Here is a 20,719-nt window from a genome sequence, read left to right as displayed (position 1 = left end):
TATTAGGGCATAATGTTGTTTCTCTTTGTAAATTTATTAAATAACCTGGTGTTATATGGAATCTCGTTACATATAACATAGTTTTGAGCACTCATTGTTAGGTTGGACATGGAAGCCTGGTTCGATATGCTGAAAACCATCTACGAGGTTGAGATGACACTGAGTACATTGACTTTTAATCATTTAATGATGGCCCATTTTACGCTCAATAGGTATAAAGGGATCATGAGGATTTTCAGGTAAAGGTTAGAGAAATTCCACGGCTTTGATCCACCTAATAAGTATGAGGAGGTCATGAAACGTTTCAAGGAAATGTTAGAAAAATGTCACGAGGCTGATCCTCCTACATATGCTACTACAGACTAGCAGCACCCCCCAAAATCCCGTCTGTCCTCTCGAAAGGTTTCGATGGAGTTGGTTGTTTTTGGATGTGTTTTGTTCATCTTACCTTATTGTTGAGTCAACAAGTTCTTTCTCGTGTTTCCAGTAGTACTCAATTTATTTCCATGGAAAAAACTTATAATTTGCTACAGTTGAATTGTGGATTACGAGACAAATTTGTGATAATCCAATTTACTATCTCAATCTAAATTTTTGGAGGCTTTTCTGCATTATTATTGGCCCCTCGAAGGGTATTGAGGTTTCGTTTTGTTTATCAATGGGAACCTTGTATTCTGGGGACCTTTATACTTACATAACTACTCATTCTCAATCTGTTGTGCGTTTTTCTGCAGTTTGCTCATAAACCCATTTTAAAAATTTAGGTTGCACCAATTTTGTGGCCTCTCAGTCTTCCATGAGTTCAACACAAAATGGGCAGAATTGAAGTTGGTAGTACATGGAAGGTCTATTCCCATGTTTATTTTCGTCTCTCAGGATGGTTATGTATAGATGGAAAAAATGGTTTATGAAGTTTTCTGGACAATGGAAAGGAGGAGAGCTTCAAAGATGCATCAATCTGCACGCAGTGGTTTCTGAGAAAAGAATTGTTTTAAATGATGCCATATTTCCCTCTTTCAAACCTCTTCCCACACTTCTCATGCAAGATATTCGTGTAAGTTCCTTTATATGTTCAAACTAAACAACATATCATTTTATATTTAAGTATTGTAACCATGATTTGGGTTTTCAATTTTATGTCATCAGCCCCTCTCTAGGCACTTGGGTTTTCTTTGAAGTACATTTCTATAAATTAACATATACATTAGCCAAATCTATTTAAATTTAGGTTGGATATTTAGAGTTACAATAATGCATACATCGACCATTTGTGTGAACTCAAGATAGATATTCATCCTCGAGTTTCCTATGTCTAGGTGCATTCTAGATCTTGATTTACATGAGATTGTGTTGGTTTCCTTATCTAATGTGCCATGAAAGAGATGATGGCTCATCTCATTTCCATGAATGTTGTAGAAGGAACCTAGGCTCTTTTGGTGCAAACATCATATTGGTTAGATGTGTATGAGTTTACAAATTTTCTAACATGGATCTAAAATTTCACTTGGGAATTGGAAAAATGTAAATTTATTTCAACCTGAAGATAGTGTTAATCCCCAAATACAAGGAAGGAATTGGATTGTCTTTTTTATTATTAGGACTATTGGATTTTGTCTCTTGAAATTGATTTCTGAAACTAGTTCTGATCTCAAAACTTTTTATTAAATTGCTTGGAATATTATGGAGGATATTTATAAAAACATTTGAGTACAATCGGAGCTAAATTTATTAGTGACATTCATACTGGAAGATTACCAACACTAATTCTACTACAAGTTTCCCTATCTCATTTTTCTAACATATGGGTTCACAATATTCTCCATACTTTTACCCATGTTATCATCTAGTTTTTTCTTAAAACATTTGGCCTCAAAGTACCTATTTCTCTATCTATCACTGGGTAGTGAATTTAGGTCATCTAGTCTAGATTTGGGGGACATATATTTCAATAGTATGGAAATATTGATTGAGTTAGGTGCTTGTCTTTTCATTGTATCTATTTTCAATGTTTAGAACTTAGTGACATCAACATTATCATTTTGGTACTAGTTGTTTTGTATGTAATAGTCTTGATATATACTCTTTTCCATTCCTAGTAGAGTAGTGCAAAGGTTTCAACATGTTTACACCAAATATATTTTTCAATTTTAAAAGGTATGGGGCCACATGAAAAACAGGGTTAAAATCTCATCTTTTTTCAATGTTTTGCAGAAGTTGTCTTTCCTACGCCACCTAACCCCACTATCCCCAATATCTGAGATTTCCCCCTTTGCTGTTGCTGCAATAGTAATGTCTCTTCAAAATCTTGAAGCTTAAAATTCAAGCCTGTTGGATAGTCGGCCATGGGCAACTCTGGCTTTTTCACTATTTCCGACAGACATTTAACCACCTTATCTAGCAGCTCCATCTCCAGCTCCTTGCTAGTTGTTTAGAAGAAAATAAATACCCTCTCTGCCACTAGTGCTCTACATTATTTTATGTCTTTTCATTTTCCAAGCATATTTCAGGGTTCTTTATTTCATATTGGTGCTCTTCTAAGGCAACACACCATATCGCTTCATCTACCATAATAATTCTTTGGACTTCGATTTGTAGTTTCCATGCATGCTTAATATGCTTCATATGCATTTCTTTTCAAATGTTGATATCACAGATTGTTTGTGGCAACGAATCACCCCTAAGGTTTTTATGTGGCAGCAAATCATCTCGAGGTATGGTCTGGGGTTTTGAGGCAACCAAGGTCTAGTTTGGAGTTGATTGTGGCTGCAATGAGATAGTGAAGTAATGTTTATAGGCAGCAAGGAGATATTCTACAAAGATTACTTTGCATTATGCGACAACAATTTAAGACAGTGCATTACCCTTTGTAATATAATCCAGAGAACTCCTCAATGAAATTAGTATTATATGCATAGAAGTTTAAACCAACATATTTTAGAATAATTTTATGGTTTTACACGTTGTCATATATTTCAACATTTATTTATGTAATGATCCTAACGAGTGTCCACAAACTTTTCTTCGTAGATTTCTATTACATTATTCTATACAAAATGGCAGGCCAGGTATTTATGTTGCTTATGTTGCTTTTGGTATTTGTATTATTTATGTTGTTGATTTAGTTAGAGGTTGGATTTGTTTTTAGAAATTAACTTTAAAATGATACTTCAAAAGTTTGTTTGTGACTAGTTAAATGCTTGTCAGAACACTCTGATAAGCTTGCCTCAAAGTGTTGGACAGATCTTCAATGCTCACTCAACACATATTTGGTGTTACCGATTCTATTTTCTTATCGGTTTTTTGATCAAGTTTTTCTTATTTTTATGTTATTATGTGTTTTTTTAAGAATGTACCCATGGGTGTTACTGATGCTACCATGGGGGGTTCAATGATATTCACTACTTTCATGGAAATGTTAACAAATGCACGAGGGCAAGACACCGCTATGATGATGCATGAGGTAAGCTTGAATATTGTCTTTTATATTTTCAATTACCTTATATTCCTTATTATATTATGCTAATTTATGTTTGTGGAATGCAGGCAATTGCTAAAGTGATTCCAACCCCTATAACACCTTATAAAACATCTAAGGTAATGATAGTGGTAAAACTTGTTCAATATTTTTTTACATTTAGTTAACTTATTTCACTATATATATTTATTAATATTTGTGTTTTTACTAAGCGTGCATTTTGTTGGCATGCAGGATTCATTTATGCCCCTCAATACAACCAATGTTGGCATGCAGGGATCGTTAATGCCCCCATATACATCCAATGTTATGCAAGATGTAAGATTCAACCATTTATTTATGTGAGTTTGATTATGTTATTTGTTGAGAAATCTAGGGCATATATTTAATAAAGTTTTTGCACAACAACTCCATGATTTATGAGGTGTTACGAAGAGCTACATCATGCCTTCAAATGGATCACCCCATCTGTTTTTTTCTTCTTGTACATACAATACTATTTTAACAAGTAACCCAAGCAATATGTTATTCCAAAACATGATGTCAAGTTACTTTTTTAGGGTTTTTATGTAATCAAGAGGCCTTTTTAGGTTTTCTTAAATTCAAACATTAGATCATACTCTTTCCCTTTATGTCATTCTAGAGTTTATCCCATGCCCTAGAAATCAAATCATAGGGAACAAATACCTTAAGATTAAGGTTTCTAAATACTAGGGTATTTCTTAAAATATAAACCCATAAATTCAACCCTACTACATCTTATGATCGACCCTTTAAGAGAAAATTATTATACATACCTCATGGACACCTATCTGTACTGATTAGTATTTTGGTTGCCATGATTATTTGCAACTTTACACTACATTTCATTGACCATTTGCCACCTTCATGACCTTATTTTAATGAGTCTTCCGAGATATTGTCATTCTATAATGGTACTTGCTTCTTCATGTGTTCATGAAACCCATGCCTCAGTCATAACAAAAATAATCTTATTTTTCCTTTTTTTTACATAAATTACATAGAATTGTGATTAGATATGTCATTATGAAGACTGAACCTAGTTACATATTTCAACATTATTCATCTGTTATCCCATCTTATTATTTATATTTGTGCCTTGCAGGATGTTTCTAGGGTGACTCCAACAAGTATACAATATGTTGGTATAGAGGGTCATGTTATGCCATCTACACCTAGACCAAAACCCCATAACATGCCCTTTACACAATCTGTTGGTATAGAGGGTCATGTTATGCCATCTACACCTAGACCAGAACCCCATAACATGCCCTTTACACAATATGTTGGTATAGAGGGTCATGTTATGCCATCTACACCTAGACCAGAACCCCATAACATGCCCTTTACACAATCTGTTGGTATAGAGGGTCATGTTATGCCATCTACACCTAGACAAGAACCCCATAACATTCCCTCTACATTAAATGTGGGTCTAGTCAGCATTCTCCCACCAGGACCAGAGCAAGTTTCTTTGAGGAGTCTTATGGACTCACAAACAAGAATGTTAAGGCTCCTACCAGATATTCCTGCAAATGTTCAAATCAGACAAGAAATAATTGAACAAATTCAGTTATGGGAAATGTCATTGTTGGAGAGTGTAGCTCCTGCAATAGATCAACAAATAAAATTATTTTATTTTTTTTATAATTTCATTTGTTATGTTTAGGATCATTATTTTAGATATGAAAAATAGTTTCATATTTTGGTTGGGTTCTTAATAGTTCCACAATTTCATTGTAAATGCAGGAAGTAAGTGACATAGTGCCTAATGTATCTATAAGGGAACCTTCCTCAATCCCCAAGACTACAACAATATCATCGGTGACCACAAAAGGAATGCAAGAAGTTACAATCTTGCTCACTTCAGAAGGAAATGTCTTGAAGGATGAAAAAGGGCTGAAATTTTATCACTTTATTTTTTGTCATGCAGAAGAATTATTTGGAAATACCATCCAAATGGATTGGAGGAAACAAGCCAATGCCAAAAAGGAGGAACTATTTAAAGATGTAGTAATAGCATTTGGTAATCCTGGATTTGATAAGGAACTTATTTTACAGATTGCAAGTAAATACATGCACTCAAAGAGGTCCAATTTAAGGACAAAGTTGACAAAAAACTTGATGTATCCACGTCCAGCTTGGATCAGAGACCAAGTGACGTGGGATGAACTTATGAAAGATGCCAAGTTTAAGAGGAAAGTCCTCAGAAATCCAAACTATACGCCATCTGCACAAGGAGGAGCTAAGAGACGCCTACGAGATACAAGAAAAGCAACCCAAGCTAGGGTGTCAAAAATTGGATCTCACAAATTAGGCTCTGGTGGATATAATAGTATTCGTGGTGGTATGGTAAGTGATATTTCCATCTATTATATTTTCTATTTTAGGCAAAGTAACCATGGTCACGTTGAGTTAATTGTATCTTATTAGTTATTTTACCTTATAGATATGATTATCTTTGTTAATGTAGGTTCACCAGTTTCAAAAGGAAGCTTCAGAGGAAGACCTAAAATATGTTGTATTACATGGTTCCCAAGGTCTTCGCCAACACATGATAAATCGAGGGGAAAAAATAATTACTGGTTATGGATCCGAGGTTAGTTGTTTATAATATTATATGAATAATGCAATAAATCAATTGGAGGCTTTAATGTTATTATAACAAGTTAAAGTGTGTTGTGTATAGGAATCAGGTGAAACAACTGGGAGTGAGCATGGGGAGGAGATACAAGCACATGATGATTTGCTTGTTGCACAAAATCATCCAATAGTCATTCCTGAACCTTGGCAAATTGTTGAATTTCAGCGAATGGGAGACAGAAATAATGAGGAGGGTGTTCAATGTGATGAGCATTCCACACACACAATTAATGTAGCGCCTCCCAAAAAGAGGACAAAAAGGATTGATATGTGTTAAATTTTAAGAGCATTCCACACCCATAATTAATGTAGCGCCTTCCAAAAAGAGGACAAAAAGGATTGATATGTGTTAAATTTTAATAACTTGAACGTGCATTGCTCTAGCTTCTAAGGAGCGCACTAGGTCGTGAGGGTCCAAACATAAACTAATTATGTGTGCAAAAAAACAAATTTTGAAGTTACTTTGTTTTTTTGATGAGTACATACATATTAAGGGCATCACTAAGACTGTTTCAGGTCCTAACTTGTATTATTTGTTTGATTATGATCAATTTGATATGCTTATATTTGTGTTGTATGTAGATGACCTGGTCCTAAAAGTTAGTTAAAAAAATTCTATCCCATGGTGCAAGAAGAAACTGGCAAGTGAAGTTGACATCAAGGATATACACCTCACGTGTTATTTCTTGGTCTTGGAGGTTTGGCTGAGTTGAGGTGAGGTGGTCCTTGAATAGGGGTAAGTAAGCAATTGAGATTCTGAAGAAGTTTTGGATAATGGACAATAAACCATAGGCTACTTTTATGATACATATTTTGAATTTATCAGTAGATTAAGATTCAAATTTGGTTGATTTGTCAGCGTACAAAAAGTATATAGGTTCCCTAACATATTTGGTAGAATTTAGCAGTCAAATTGCTGTGTGCATGAGATCCCTTGTCTCACAAACAAGGGGGGCACAGACACCAACGTATTGTCCAGCTTGACTGCTAATATATGGTTGAGCTGAGGTTGCTGCAAATTGTAGGTTTTAACCCTGTACAGAAATTACCTGCATACAAATTCTTAAACAAAGAAAATAAACAATGCAAGAGCATAACCCATAAAACACATATGCACAGAGATTTTTCCCTGGATCCCAAAACCGGGACTACCAGCTTGATTTTTCATTATGTTCCTTTCAATGTTGCAATACATATTTATACATGCCGAAGCATCCAATACCATGGACCGAAAACCATCGCGTCCAAAAAACATGTGCGAAAATCATGCACAAAACCATAGGTGGGTCCGCCCAACCTAACATATGGTCCAAAACTAAAATTTTCCGGGACGCTGCCCCGGACCCCATAAAGTGCGGTTACGGGTGCCCTTCAAACCCCCTATTAACTACGTGGAAAGAATATAACACAACCCAACAATCTCCCACTTGTTGTTTTCTTTCCACAGGGGGCCACAGGAGAGCTTAGTCATTTTTTCAGCCCTGAGATTCCCATTGCTTCTCTACACCAAGAGAACTTCTCAGAGCTCACAGATTTTTTCAATGCATCTGCAATATTCTTCAAAGTGTCCTCCTTTACCAGCAACACCTTTCTGTCTTCTATCATATCCCTCACAAAGTGATACTGAACATCAATGTGCTTTGTCTTTGAATGATAAGCAGGGTTCTTTGCCAAGAAAGTTGCACTTTTGCTGTCATAGTCTATTCTTATAGCTCCCTGTACTAACCCCATACTTGAACACAATCTCTGCAACCAAACTGCTTCCTTGCTTGCATGAGTGGCTGCCATGTATTCTGCCTCTGTAGTTGATAGTGCCACTACAGATTGTTTCTTACTCATCCAACTGACTGCACCTCCAAATAGGTTAAACACATACCCACTTGTAGATCTTCTCTGATCCAGATCTCCAGCCCAGTCTGCATCAACAAAGCCATGAATATCCAACACTCTATCCAATCCTGGTCTTCCTTGGTAGCACAAACCATAATCACTAGTGCCACGCAAATACCTGAAAACCCGCTTCACTGCTGTCCAGTGCTCCTTCCCAGGTTTTGACATAAACCTACTCAATACTCCCACTGCATGTGCAATGTCTGGTCTAGTACAGACCATTGCATACATCAGGCTACCCACTGCACTTGCATATGGAACACGGGACATGTCCTCTTCCTCTTCTTGTGTCTTGGGACACTGTTCAGCAGATAACCTCACACCTACAGGAATAGGAGCCTTCACCGGTTTACTATCCTGCATATTAAACCTCTGGAGTATTGTCTCGACATACTTCCTCTGGTTTAACCAGAGCTTCCTCTTTGAGCGATCTCTTTTAATTTCCATGCCCAAAATATAGTTGGCAGCACCAAGATCTTTCATGTCGAATTTGGAGGACAATTAGGTCTTCAAATCCTGGATAATTTCTTTGTCATTTCCAACCAGCAACATATCATCCACATACAAGACCAAATAAATAATACGGTCACCAATTAATTTAAAATACACACAATGATCTGCTTTTCTTCTGGTGAAGCCAAGTCCCCGTATAAATGTATCAAATTTCTGATACCACATCCTTGGTGACTGTTTTAACCCATACAGAGACTTCTTTAACTTGCATAATAGTTCTTTCTTACCCTTCACTGCAAAGCCTTCAGGTTGCTTCATGTAGATTTCCTCTTCCAAATCCCCGTGAAGAAATGTTGTCTTCACATCCATTTGTTCTACCTCAAAATCAAAAGCAGCAGCAACAGATAAAAGTAATCTAATAGAAGTTACCTTGGCAACAGGAGAAAAAATATCACCAAAATCAATTCCCGGCACCTGGGAATAACCTTTTGCTACCAACCGAGCTTTGTATTTCTCCACCTTTCCTTCTGCATTTGTCTTCTTCTTGAACACCCATTTGCTTCCAATGGGTTTCCTTCTAGCCGGCAACTCCACCAGATCCCAAGCCTCATTTTTGTGCAAAGATGCCATTTCATCGACCATGGCCTCTTTCCAGAGTTTTCCATCCTCTGAATCCACTGCTTCCTTCACAGTTCTGGGATCATTATCAGTAAGAAACAAAGCAAAATTTGAACTGAAAGCAGATGGACTATACCTTTCTGGCTGCCTTCTTTCTCGAACTGATCTTCTCACAGCCAGAGTTTGTGGCTCTTCATCTTCTGATTCCTCCTCTGCTGTAGAGTCTGATTCTTCCTCCTTTGGCTCAAACTCTATCTTCTCAAGTTCCTTTGGTTGGACTTCATGTTGAATAACATCTTTTACCTCTCTGAACAACACATCTCGGCTGTACACAACCTTCCGTGTGACTGGGTTCCAAAGCTTATAACCCTTTAAACCATCCTTATACCCAATAAAGATGCATTTTTCAGATTTACTATCCAACTTGGTTCGTTTCTCCTTTGGAACATGTACATATGAATCACATCCAAATACCCTTAGATGTGAAAGAGAGGGTTTCTTACCAGTCCATACTTCTTGTGGAGTCTTATGCTCCAACGCTGATGAAGGTGATCTGTTGATCAGGTAACATGCAGTATCCACCGCCTCTGCCCAGAATTCCTGTCCTAACCCGGCACCACTGAGCATGCTTCTTGCCCTTTCCATCAATGTCTTGTTCATTCTTTTGTGACTCCATTTTGCTAAGGTGTATATGGAGTAGTCTTCTGCTGTGCTATACCACACTTCTTACAAAATTCTTCAAATTCCTTGCTGTAAAATTCTCCACCATTATCTGTCCTCAGCACCTTTATCTTCTTCTCTGTCTGATTTTCCACCAGAGCCTTAAATTCTTTAAACCTGTCAAAGACTTCAGATTTCTTCTTAAGAAAATATATCCATGTATTCCTTGAGAAGTCATCTATGAATGATACATAGTACACAAACTTACCCTGTGATGGAACCTTCACAGGTCTAAACACATCACTGTGCACAAGCTCTAATATATGTTTCGTCCTCTTACCACCAGAGGGGAAACTCACCCGATTCTGCTTCCCATATACACAATTTTCACAGAAATCAAAATCCAGAGAGCTATTATTCATACCTTCTACCATACCTTTACCATGAAGTATTCGAAGGCCCTTCTCTCCAATATGTCCAAGCCTTTGATGCCACAACATGGTCTTCTCTCCAGAGACCACTAGATTCTCTACTCCAATTTCAGGAACCATAGAACTATTGCACCCATCAATAACAGTGCTACCTTGCAGCTTGTACAGAGTTCCAATCTGAACTCCCCACATTAATATCAGTGCTCCTCGAACCATCTTGCAGGTATCTTTCTCGAACACCGTCTTTACACCTACATCATCCAACTTGCTTACAGAAATCAGATTTCTGGCCAATGCAGAAATATGTAGAACACCCGGAAGTGTTCTAACCCTTCCACCTTGCAACTTCAACTTTACTTTTCCCCGACCAATGATTCTAGCCTTCCTATCATCTCCTAAGAAGACATCACCACCATCGTATTTCTCATACTCGCAGAACCACTCTCTATGGGGAGTGAAGTGAAAGGATGCACCTGAGTCAATCAACCATGCCTCATGATCTACATGTGTACTTGAAGAAACCAAGTACACATCCCCACCTTCATCTGAGGTGGTTTTCGCCTCTGCAGAAGGAGCATCATCAGATCCCTTTCCTTTATCAGGAGCTTTAGATTTACAATCCCTTCTGAAGTGCCCTTCCCTTCCGCATTTCCAGCACACCACCTTTGTAGGTTTTCCTAGAGATTTAGATCTCCCTCTAGATTTAGATCTCCCACTCGATGACTTATTTTTGTTTCTGTTCTGGGACCGTCCTCGTACAGACAAGGCATCACCATTCTGGTTGTCCATATTTTTCCGTCTCATCTCCTCCGTCAGCAAGGCTGAGACTATTTCATCAAACTGCAAAGCAGTTGCATTGCTACCTATTGCAATAACCAGACTATCCCACGAATCTGGTAGAGAACACAACAGACTGATGCACTTATCTTCATCTGAAATTTTAATATCAACAGATAATAACTGACTTACCACAGTATTAAACGCATTCAGATGCTCTGTCACCGAGTCTCCATCTTTCATCCTCAGGTTATACAGCTTTTTCCGCAGGAACAGTTTATTCACCAGAGACTTAGATTGGTACAAAGTCCCTAACTTGACCCACAAAGCCTTTGTCGTAGCTTCCCCTGATACATTAAACAATACTGAATCCGAGACACACAATCGTATTGTGCTCTTTGCCTTCTGATCCAACTTCTTCCATTCTTCATCGGTCACTCCTAATGGTTTAGTACCCGGATCTACCGCGATCCACTGATCTTTATCCACCAACAAATCCTCCATCTTGAGTTTCCACAACTCAAAATTCTGACCATTGAACATCTCAATCTCTATCTTTCCACTGCTCGCGATCTTCTTTCACCACCAGAATCGATCTCGCGGATCTCCCACTGAACAGGGTCTACCACAGGCCCGAGCGAAACCCCTCAGCAACAAAGGCGTCCCCTTGAAGCCAAAACAACTCTGATACCAAATGTAGGTTTTAACCCTGTACAGAAATTACCTGCATACGAATTCTTAAACAAAGAAAATAAACAATGTGAGAGCATAACCCATAAAACACATATGCACAGAGATTTTTCCCTGGATCCCAAAACCGGGACTACCAGCTTGATTTTTCATTATGTTCCTTTCAATGTTACAATACATATTTATACATGCCGAAGCATCCAATACCATGGACTGAAAACCATCGTGTCCAATACCATGGACCGAAAACCATCGTGTCCAAAAAACATGTGCGAAAATCATGCACAAAACCATAGGTGGGTCCGCCCAACCTAACATATGGTCCAAAACCAAAATTTTCCGGGGCGCTGCCCCGGACCCCATAAAGTCGGGTTACGGGTGCCCTTCAAACCCCCTATTAACTATGTGGAAAGAATATAACACAACCCAACACAAATATACTCCATGGTCTGAGCTATGCGAGGTACTTAAAGGGCACACTGGCACAGTGCTTTGAGCTGCTGCATGCTTTAGTGGATTTTGACAGGGCTAGAGATGCAGGTGGCAGGAAGAGTGATTCATGGTTTTTTTTCAGCTTGGGTTCAAATATAATATCTTTGTTAGGATGGGATACCCATGTGTGCAAGTTGAAGAAGTCCCTTTCTGGGCTAAAGTAGCCTCTTGTGCTTGGTACTCATGGATTTATGAGTACTTACAAATTATGGGCATCATTAAGACCGTTTCAGGTCCTAAATTTTATTATTTGTTTGATTATGATAAATTTGATATGCTTATATTTGTGTTGTATGTAGATTACCTGGTCCTAACAGTTAGTTTAAAAAACTCTATCCCATGGTGCAATAAGAAACTGGCAAGTGAAGTTGACATGTATTATTTCTTGGTCTTGAAGGTTTGGTTGAGCTGAGGTGAGCTGGTCCTCGAACACGGGTAAGTAAGCAATTGAGATTCTGAAGAAGTTTCGGATAATGGACAATAAACCCTAGGCTACTTTTATGATACATATTTTGAAGTTTTTAGTAGATTCAGATTCAAATTTGGTTGATTCGTCAATGTACAAAAAGTAGATAGGTTCCCTAACATGTATGGTAGACTTTAGCAGTCAAATTGCTATGTGTATGAGATCCCAATACACTGTCCTAGTCATCCCAGCTATATAATGCACAGTTGTACCGTTGTAACACTAACATAGGCACCAGAAGCTATGCTACTATAAAGGATTAAAAGTAAAGTAGGATGCTAAGACCTTAATGTCTTTGCATGTCAAACACTATGATGATACTTATTTCATTATTTACTTTTTAACCATCATACGCTGACCATTTTCGATGATGCTAAATTGAATGCTCTTTTTCCTATTTCCTAGGGCATATTACTAGAGATCCTAGAAGAGTTACTGGCTGCCAGGAAAAGAGCCAAGGCAGACCTAAAGGTGGTGAAGTAAGTTCTTCCTATGTTCATGTTACATGCTTGTATTTTTTCCACTTAGCATCTTAGTTTTTAACTTCCTGTAATCTTGTTTAGGAGGCTAAAGATTGGTTGGTTGGTGGAGGTACAACTTTGTTCCTATGCTAGTTCCAACTTCCATTTGCTGTCAAACTTAGATCTAAAAGAGATTTATATGGTCTATCTCTTAGGCCTGACATCAAAATCTTAAAATTTTCAGGTGAATTTGGAATTGGAGTTAATGCCAGAGATGTTGTATATCACTGTGAACATCATTGATAGATACCTTTCTATTCAGAGTATTGCAAGGAAGAATTTGCCATTACTTGCTATCGCTGCAATGTTTATAGCTAGCAAATATGAAGAAGTCTGTCCTCCACAGGTAGGATGACTTGCTGACATCTGTAAGAAAGGATGTGTATATATCTAATTAAAAGAACACTTTGTTGGCTGTATAAAAGTACATACACCAGCAATATCTACTCCTACAGAAGATTACGCTTTATGCTGGAATCAGCACAAAAATTATATTATAATAGGTAACACAATATTAATAAGAGCTGGTTTATCCTTGGCTACAAGTCAATGACTTCATCCGCATCTTCCCAAATGAATGCACGTCAGAACAGATAGTGGCCATGGTAATTAGCTCTAACTGATAATTCTTTGTCATTGATTGCAACATAGTCTCCAAACATTTAGATTGACTGATCAATTGATAATAACTCTTCGCAGGAGTTTAAAGCAATTGAACTTCAAGCTTACAGTTCCCACTCGGCCATATGTATTCCTCCTCAGGTTTCTAAAGGCAGCTGATTCCAACAAAGTGGTAAAGTTTTGAATGACACCACTTTTTATATTGTTGAAAGCAGCCTGTGTGGCATTGATCAAATCTACTTTCGAAAATGCCTCATAAAATCTAGCATTCATGTTTTAAATTACTTTTCTTTATTGTATTCCTAATAATACCCTGTTGTACTGACAAGTCATACTATCTATTATTCAGATGGAAAATCTAGCATTCTTCTTGGTTGAACTGTGTTTGCTTCAGTACATAATGAGCAAGTACAATCCATAAAATTTGTGTTAAGGGCTTTGAACACTTATCCGCTATGGAAGGCTTGTTTGTTGATGTGGTTTTTGAAATATTCAATGTATTTTTTAAGTTGTTTGTGCAAGCGTTTTCCATAACAGTAGTGAAGGCTTATCTGGATCTCAAAATATTGTGCATAGGTGATGCTTTTCCCTCCTCTAGTTAGTTCATTCTTGTTTATTATGTGTTTTTACAAACATTTTTCTTGTTTATTGTGTGTTTTTACAAACATTTTGTAGTATGGTCCACTTTTTATCGTTTTTGATAATATATCTCATGTATTTGATACTTGTAGACCTTTAATCCATAAAAAACAGCCCAAAAATCTCAGAAATAGACACCTATAAATATAAACTAGTCATCAAATTTCAAGGAATATTTTTTCATGGGGTTGAAATCCTATTAAAATTTGGAACAAAATGCATATTTTCATATTTATGAGATGTATACTTTGTTTACTGAGCTAGATTTGTATGTGTTCGTATTGAAATCTTGTTACTATGTTTTAAATTGCGAGAAGCTTGATGGCTAAATTCCGTTTGCTTTATGACCCTTAGTTACCATTTGTGAAGTGTTTTAAGTAACTGGTTATGGCTGATGTTATGCTGGATCCTTTATCGAAGGTTCTTAGTGTAGGTTCTCATTATAGCCGGTGTGATAACTTGACAAGTACCGAAGGGACTCTCACATGCTTTGCATCATACTTGGTGTGCACCTCAATTTTCAATTCCATTATGGCATTAGTGGGGAATATCAATGTAAGACTTAAATTCTAAATACTGGACAGCTAGACATTATGTTTATTTTATCAGCATTTTGTATCTTAAAATGTAGTTTGTCATCGTTGTTTTATATATCTTACGATATTAGTTTTCATTATTTTGTTTTATATTTTGCAGTACTATGATGTTCGGAAGGAGTGCAATGGTGGCCTGTGCTATGATTTTTCAAATATGGAGAATTACATAAACCAGGGTTCCGTTAGGGATGCCCTGGGGGTTGGCAACTGAAAATTTGTCTCCTGTAGCCCCTTGGTTTATGAAGCTATGCTTACTGACTGGATTCGGAATATGGAAGTTGGCATTCCAACACTCTTGGAGGATGGTGTTAAGTTGCTAGTTTATGCAGGAGAATATGATCTCAATTGCAATTGGTTAGGTAATGATACTATATACATATAACATATTGCTTTTGTTTTGGAGAATGACTTTATGATTTAGGTGTTAAGTCTGCTATTAACTTATTTGCAGTTGTGATTTTCAGGTTTGTCAGTCTAATCTTCAAAATTGAAAAGTTAATTGTTCAAATTATGTGTCTTTCAGGCAATTCAAGATGGGTGAATTCCATGGATTGGTCTGGAAGTGAGAATTTCAAGAAGGCACCTACAAAATCCTTCCTTGTAGATGATAAGGAAGCAGGTTTAATAACTAGTTATGGACCACTCAGTTTTCTCAAGGTAAAAGGCACTCGATGATCATCTTTGATTTCGTTGTACAAGTAGATAATTTCTTCCTTACGGAATCTTCTATTTTGTTGCACCAGGTTCATGACGCAGGTCATATGGTCCCAATGGATCAGCCAAAAGCAGCCTTGGAGATGTTAAAACACTAGACACAAGGAAGTATTACTGACGACAATTCTCAAATTTTAAAGACAGTGACGGAGATGCCAGAGAAGAATTTCGAGAGTTAGTTATCTGCTTAACTAGGAGAATTGCTCTCTTCACCTAGATTAATGTAAATATTTCTAGATTTGCAGTAGTGTGCATCCCCAAAGATGTGTATTTTCTGATTTGGCAAAATAATTGTGCATTGGGACCATCAGTCTTGCTAACTTGTGTCAAATCTTTTGATGGCCACTTTTTAACTGTATAGAAATAGTTCTTCTTATTGCTTACCAAGCCTTCTGGAATTATGATTATACATGGTGTTAAAGTTATATTCAAGAACATGAATAGTATGTCCTATGTTCTTATTCCAACATGTTCTGATGTCCTAATGGATGAAAGAAATTGTAAATTGGATGAAAGAAATTGTAAATTCAACAAAAATATTTGGTTAGAGTCTCGGGAAATTCAAAGCATGATGCTCTTACCCTACATTCAATTTTATTGACAGTGACATGAAAACATTTATGTTGTTTTCAATCATACAATGGATGTCAGTATTGTCTACTTATATTTGTATTGGAGGCTATGTGGTTTGGCTGTGTTTCACTTCTCGTTCGTTCTATTATTTTATTGTTGAATATGCCTGTTTCCTCTTTTTGCCTCTTATCCCTTTATAAGCCTCTTGGACATTAAGTGCTTGGCATGGCAAGATATGTCCATAAAGCGCATGGACTATCTACAGTCCATCAATGCTTGCTGTTGCTGCTGTCTACACTGCTCGATGCACTTTGAGGAAGGATCCATGTTGGAACAAAACACTTACCCTTCATACAAGCTACTCTGAAGCAGACCTGAAGTAAGCCTTAAAATTTTTAAAGCATCATGCTTTTACTGATTTTACCCTTCTAAAGAAATCCTACTCCTAGACATTTTAGATTTCTTCATCAATTACATGCAGGCATTGTTGATCAGCTATGGCCAGAACATTGTGTCTTGATCAACTATATGTTGGAACTCAGCTACTAACGCCATGTCTGAATTGAATCTTTATCTAATACTAATGCACATACTAAGCCTCTGGAGGCATACGCACATTTTGTTAACTCTGTACATTGAGGTAATAACATTTATGTGCATTGTTCCAGGGAATGTGCGTATTTCATGGTTGATTTTCACCTAAGTACGGGAGGAAATAAGCTGAGAGCTGTTCATAAGAAGTATTCAGATCGTTGTAGCAAGTCTATCTTTTAGCAACTCTCAGAATTTCAGAATGAGATTGCATCACATGACATTGGCTGACATAATACATTTTAAATGGTCTTTTTTGGATTGCAGAACTGATGCTTATGGGATTCATCTCGTTTCTACTGACCATTGGAGAGAAGCCCATTTCTAAGATTTGTATACCGAAAGGAATGGCTTATAGTATGCTTCCATGTCAAAAGGAATAATCAATGGCTCCTGCTATCGATCATTGTTTTGAGGTGGACACCAAACTCTATGTTGCGTATTCAAATTTCCCAATGCTATTAGATGTTACTTAGATCGTGTTAGTCCATTTGATATGATTCAAGATATTTATGATAGTTTGATAATTATTCATTCCCTCTTGATTCAAGGGTAAGTATCCTCCAGTCTCCCTCACTGGCATGAACCAGCTCCACTACTTCATCTTTACGTTGGCAACTGTCCATGCGTTATATACTGTCCTAACAATCGCCCTAGCAAGAGCAAAAGTAAGTGCCATGGGAAATAACTGATCTTCTCCCATGTCATTCAGTTTAAATTTTTTCTCGGTTTGAATTTTCTTTCATATCTTCATGCGTTCGAAACATCTTTAACTCAATAGCCTGAATTATGGACATTTTTTTTTTTTAAATAATTTTTTATATTGTCTCTAGAAAGACAATAGTTTGAATTATGGACATTTATTTTTTTTTAAATAATTTTTTATATTGTCTCTAGAGAGACAATAGTTTGAATTATGGAATTGTCTCTAAAAAGACAAAAATGTAATTGTCTCTAAAGAGACACAAATGAAATTGTCTCTAGAGAGACAAATCAAATTGTCTTTATAGAGACAATAATAATATGTGTCTTATATTGTGTTTATAGACAAATCAAATTGTCTTTATAGAGACAATAATAATATGTGTCTTATATTGTGTTTATAGAGACAAATTTTTGAGACATTATATTTTGAGACACCCGCTTCGAGACAATATTTAAGACAATATTTGAGTTTCTTTTTGTCTTAAGTTAAGACAATTGACTCAAATATTGTCTTAAAACCCCCCTATATGTAGTAGTGTGAATTCATCAAAGAAAATTGACTCAAAGCATGAAAGAATTAACCTGAATTTGAAGGATAGGAAAATTGGTAATAGTCTCTGGGCAGGGCACATCATGCAGCAGATCTTGCCAGCAGGAAAAGGACGGTAGTTGGTCTCCGAATTCCTCCAGAGCAACGTCTACATCGGCTTCCACAAACAGCACACCTTCTCCCGTGCACTCGACAAGGAGCTTACACCTGGGCGCGTCTCTGACTCTTCCGGCCAAAGGGTAGTAGAATACTAAAACTTTGGCCAGCCCTTCTCTGATAACCCTGGCGGGATCCTCACCCTTCATCGATGGGTTGAACCGATAGAACTGAAAGACGGGAATATGAAATCTCAGAGTTCCCTGATCATCGATATTGGAAAGGTATAGAAACTCTTTCGGAGTAGGCGCCAATGGCGGAACCAGGACAACCCCCTTTCTGGTGACCTTCACTTGCAGAGACGCCATTAAATCAAAGTTAACCCGGAAGAAATAGCTGAGCGGCTTTAGAGACCTTTGCCGCTGATACTGCGTGAGTCCATAATACTTCATAATTATTGCGCAGAGATGTGCATTATATAGCTCAGCATGATGGCTATGTGTCATCGGAATTTACATATTTCCTTTAAAATAAGAATAAATGATGGTGCAAAAAAACAATGTTTACTGCGATAATAGTGTAAATTAATAAATAAAATAACTAATAAATATTTAAAAATATTTATCTATGTCAGTACCACTAAATGCAATAAAAGTGGATTATTCAAAAATAAAAATCATGAGAAATTAGTCAGTTACTATTATCTCTCATGAAAATAGTAATAGATGAATGACTTACTTAACAAAAAAATGATATCTAACTAATAAATATGTTTGGTGTGCACCAGAGTGATCATTTTCACCTAAATAAAATATCTAAATAGGCATATAAAGTAATTTTATATCAATTTAAGTAAACAAATTTATATTTTCACTTTTGAATGGATAAGTTTTACATTTTAAAAAAATATTTTAATTTACTTAAATAAATTACTTGGATATTTTTTTAGGGGTAGTGTAACTAGTAATTAAAGTAATGGTGAGTCATGTGAAAACTAAGAGTTTCAAGGTTTAAATGACTTTATTGTGTAACCTGATTTACTTTACTAAGAGTAAGAGATCTACTGCTAGGTGTGTGGAGGCCTTCTTGAATTGTTGAGCAATTAGTTATTGATTTTTGGTAAAAACATTTTAATTAAAAATATCAAGGAGATGTGTTAAAAATATTTCACTCTCACTTTTTAGAATAAATAAATTATTTCAATATCCATGTGAAATAATTTAATTTTATATAAACTTAAAAAATAAAATTAAACCTAGAAAAACTAAAAACTTTTATTTTCAATTTTTAATGCTAGGAAGTTACTTAATTCTTATACTTCTTTAAAATGTCTCAATGTAAAATTTATATACATGTTAGCTAATTTATTTCAATATAAGTTTTGCATTTATGGAACTAAAAGCAAAAAAAAAATTGTTTATAATAATAAAATGTTTTAATGCCCAAAGAGAAAAATAATTGTGTGAGGAAGATACACTTCTTGTGCTTCTCTAAAATGTCTCAATGTAAAATCTATATACATGGTAACTAATTTATTTCAATATAATTTTTGTATTTATGGGAATGAAATGTTAAAAGAAATGTTAATAATAATAAAATGTTTTAATGCCCAAAGAAAAGAAGTAATTGAAAGTAAAAAATTTCAATTATTTTGTGATAAGAATAATAAGATAGAGATGTGTCAATCAATTCTTAATATAAAATTAATGTCATCTTTAAAAATATAATAACAATAATAATAAAATTGAATGTGCCTTATAGAAAAAATATTTTATATTAAGAATTAAGTAATATTAATCACAAAAAAGATAATTAATGTTGACAAGGTCCATAAATAAACTATTTTGATGACCATAGTAAATAAAATATTCAATCTCAATTAAATATATATTATATATGTTTTAAAAAAAGTTTAAAACCAAAAAAGTTGAGTTGTGTGGTCTACATAATTCAAATATTCAATAAAATTTTCTAATCATTAAATCTATTGGTATATTTAAAAATACAATGTAAATAATGAAAATTATATATATTAAATCTAACAAAATATAAACATTGTTTTTTTAAGTTTTACACTCCTAAAATATTTACATCTTAAGAAATTTGATTCCTTTTAATACTTACTCTATCCATAACTAAAATAAATACTTTAAATATTTTCATTTATTATAAATTAATTAATAAGTATATTACATCTACACCTATATTTTTATAATAAGTCATCCACTTTAAAATTCACTGGTTGTGAAATCTGATTCCTTTTAAAAAAATTCAATCGTGGCCAACGACTATCATGGGGTGAATGGAATATCTCATTAGGTTATGGAGCACATTATTTTTTCCATCGCTACTTTTATCTTGGAAATATGATAATTGATTTTAATTTTAATTTTTTAATTTTTATATAACACTTCACAATTGTTATTTTCAATTTAGCTACTCTACTTAGGGAGGTGATCTATGATTTATTTTGTAAATAAGATAAAGATGTTAAATT

The 20,719-nt window shown here is 35.6% G+C and overlaps 1 protein-coding gene across 1 annotated transcript in view; it reads right to left on the bottom strand.

Moving 5' to 3' along the window:
* The window catches only part of LOC149253695 (benzyl alcohol O-benzoyltransferase-like), a 40,683-nt gene extending 22,093 nt beyond the window's left edge, over nucleotides 1-18,590 (bottom strand). Inside the window, exon 1 of the mRNA XM_089454571.1 lies at nucleotides 18,159-18,590. Within this exon, the coding sequence (XP_089310697.1) occupies nucleotides 18,159-18,590 (432 nt within the window). The remainder of the gene's footprint in view (nucleotides 1-18,158) is intronic.
* Nucleotides 18,591-20,719: the final 2,129 nt, after the last annotated feature.

The sequence above is a fragment of the Pinus tabuliformis genome, chromosome 7, assembly GCF_031772625.1.
Source record: "Pinus tabuliformis cultivar Carrire ecotype Pingquan chromosome 7, CPIR1, whole genome shotgun sequence".
Lineage (NCBI taxonomy): Eukaryota > Viridiplantae > Streptophyta > Pinopsida > Pinales > Pinaceae > Pinus > Pinus tabuliformis.
Note: the sequence above shows the minus strand (reverse complement) of the source record. Positions and strands in the feature narration are given on the sequence as shown.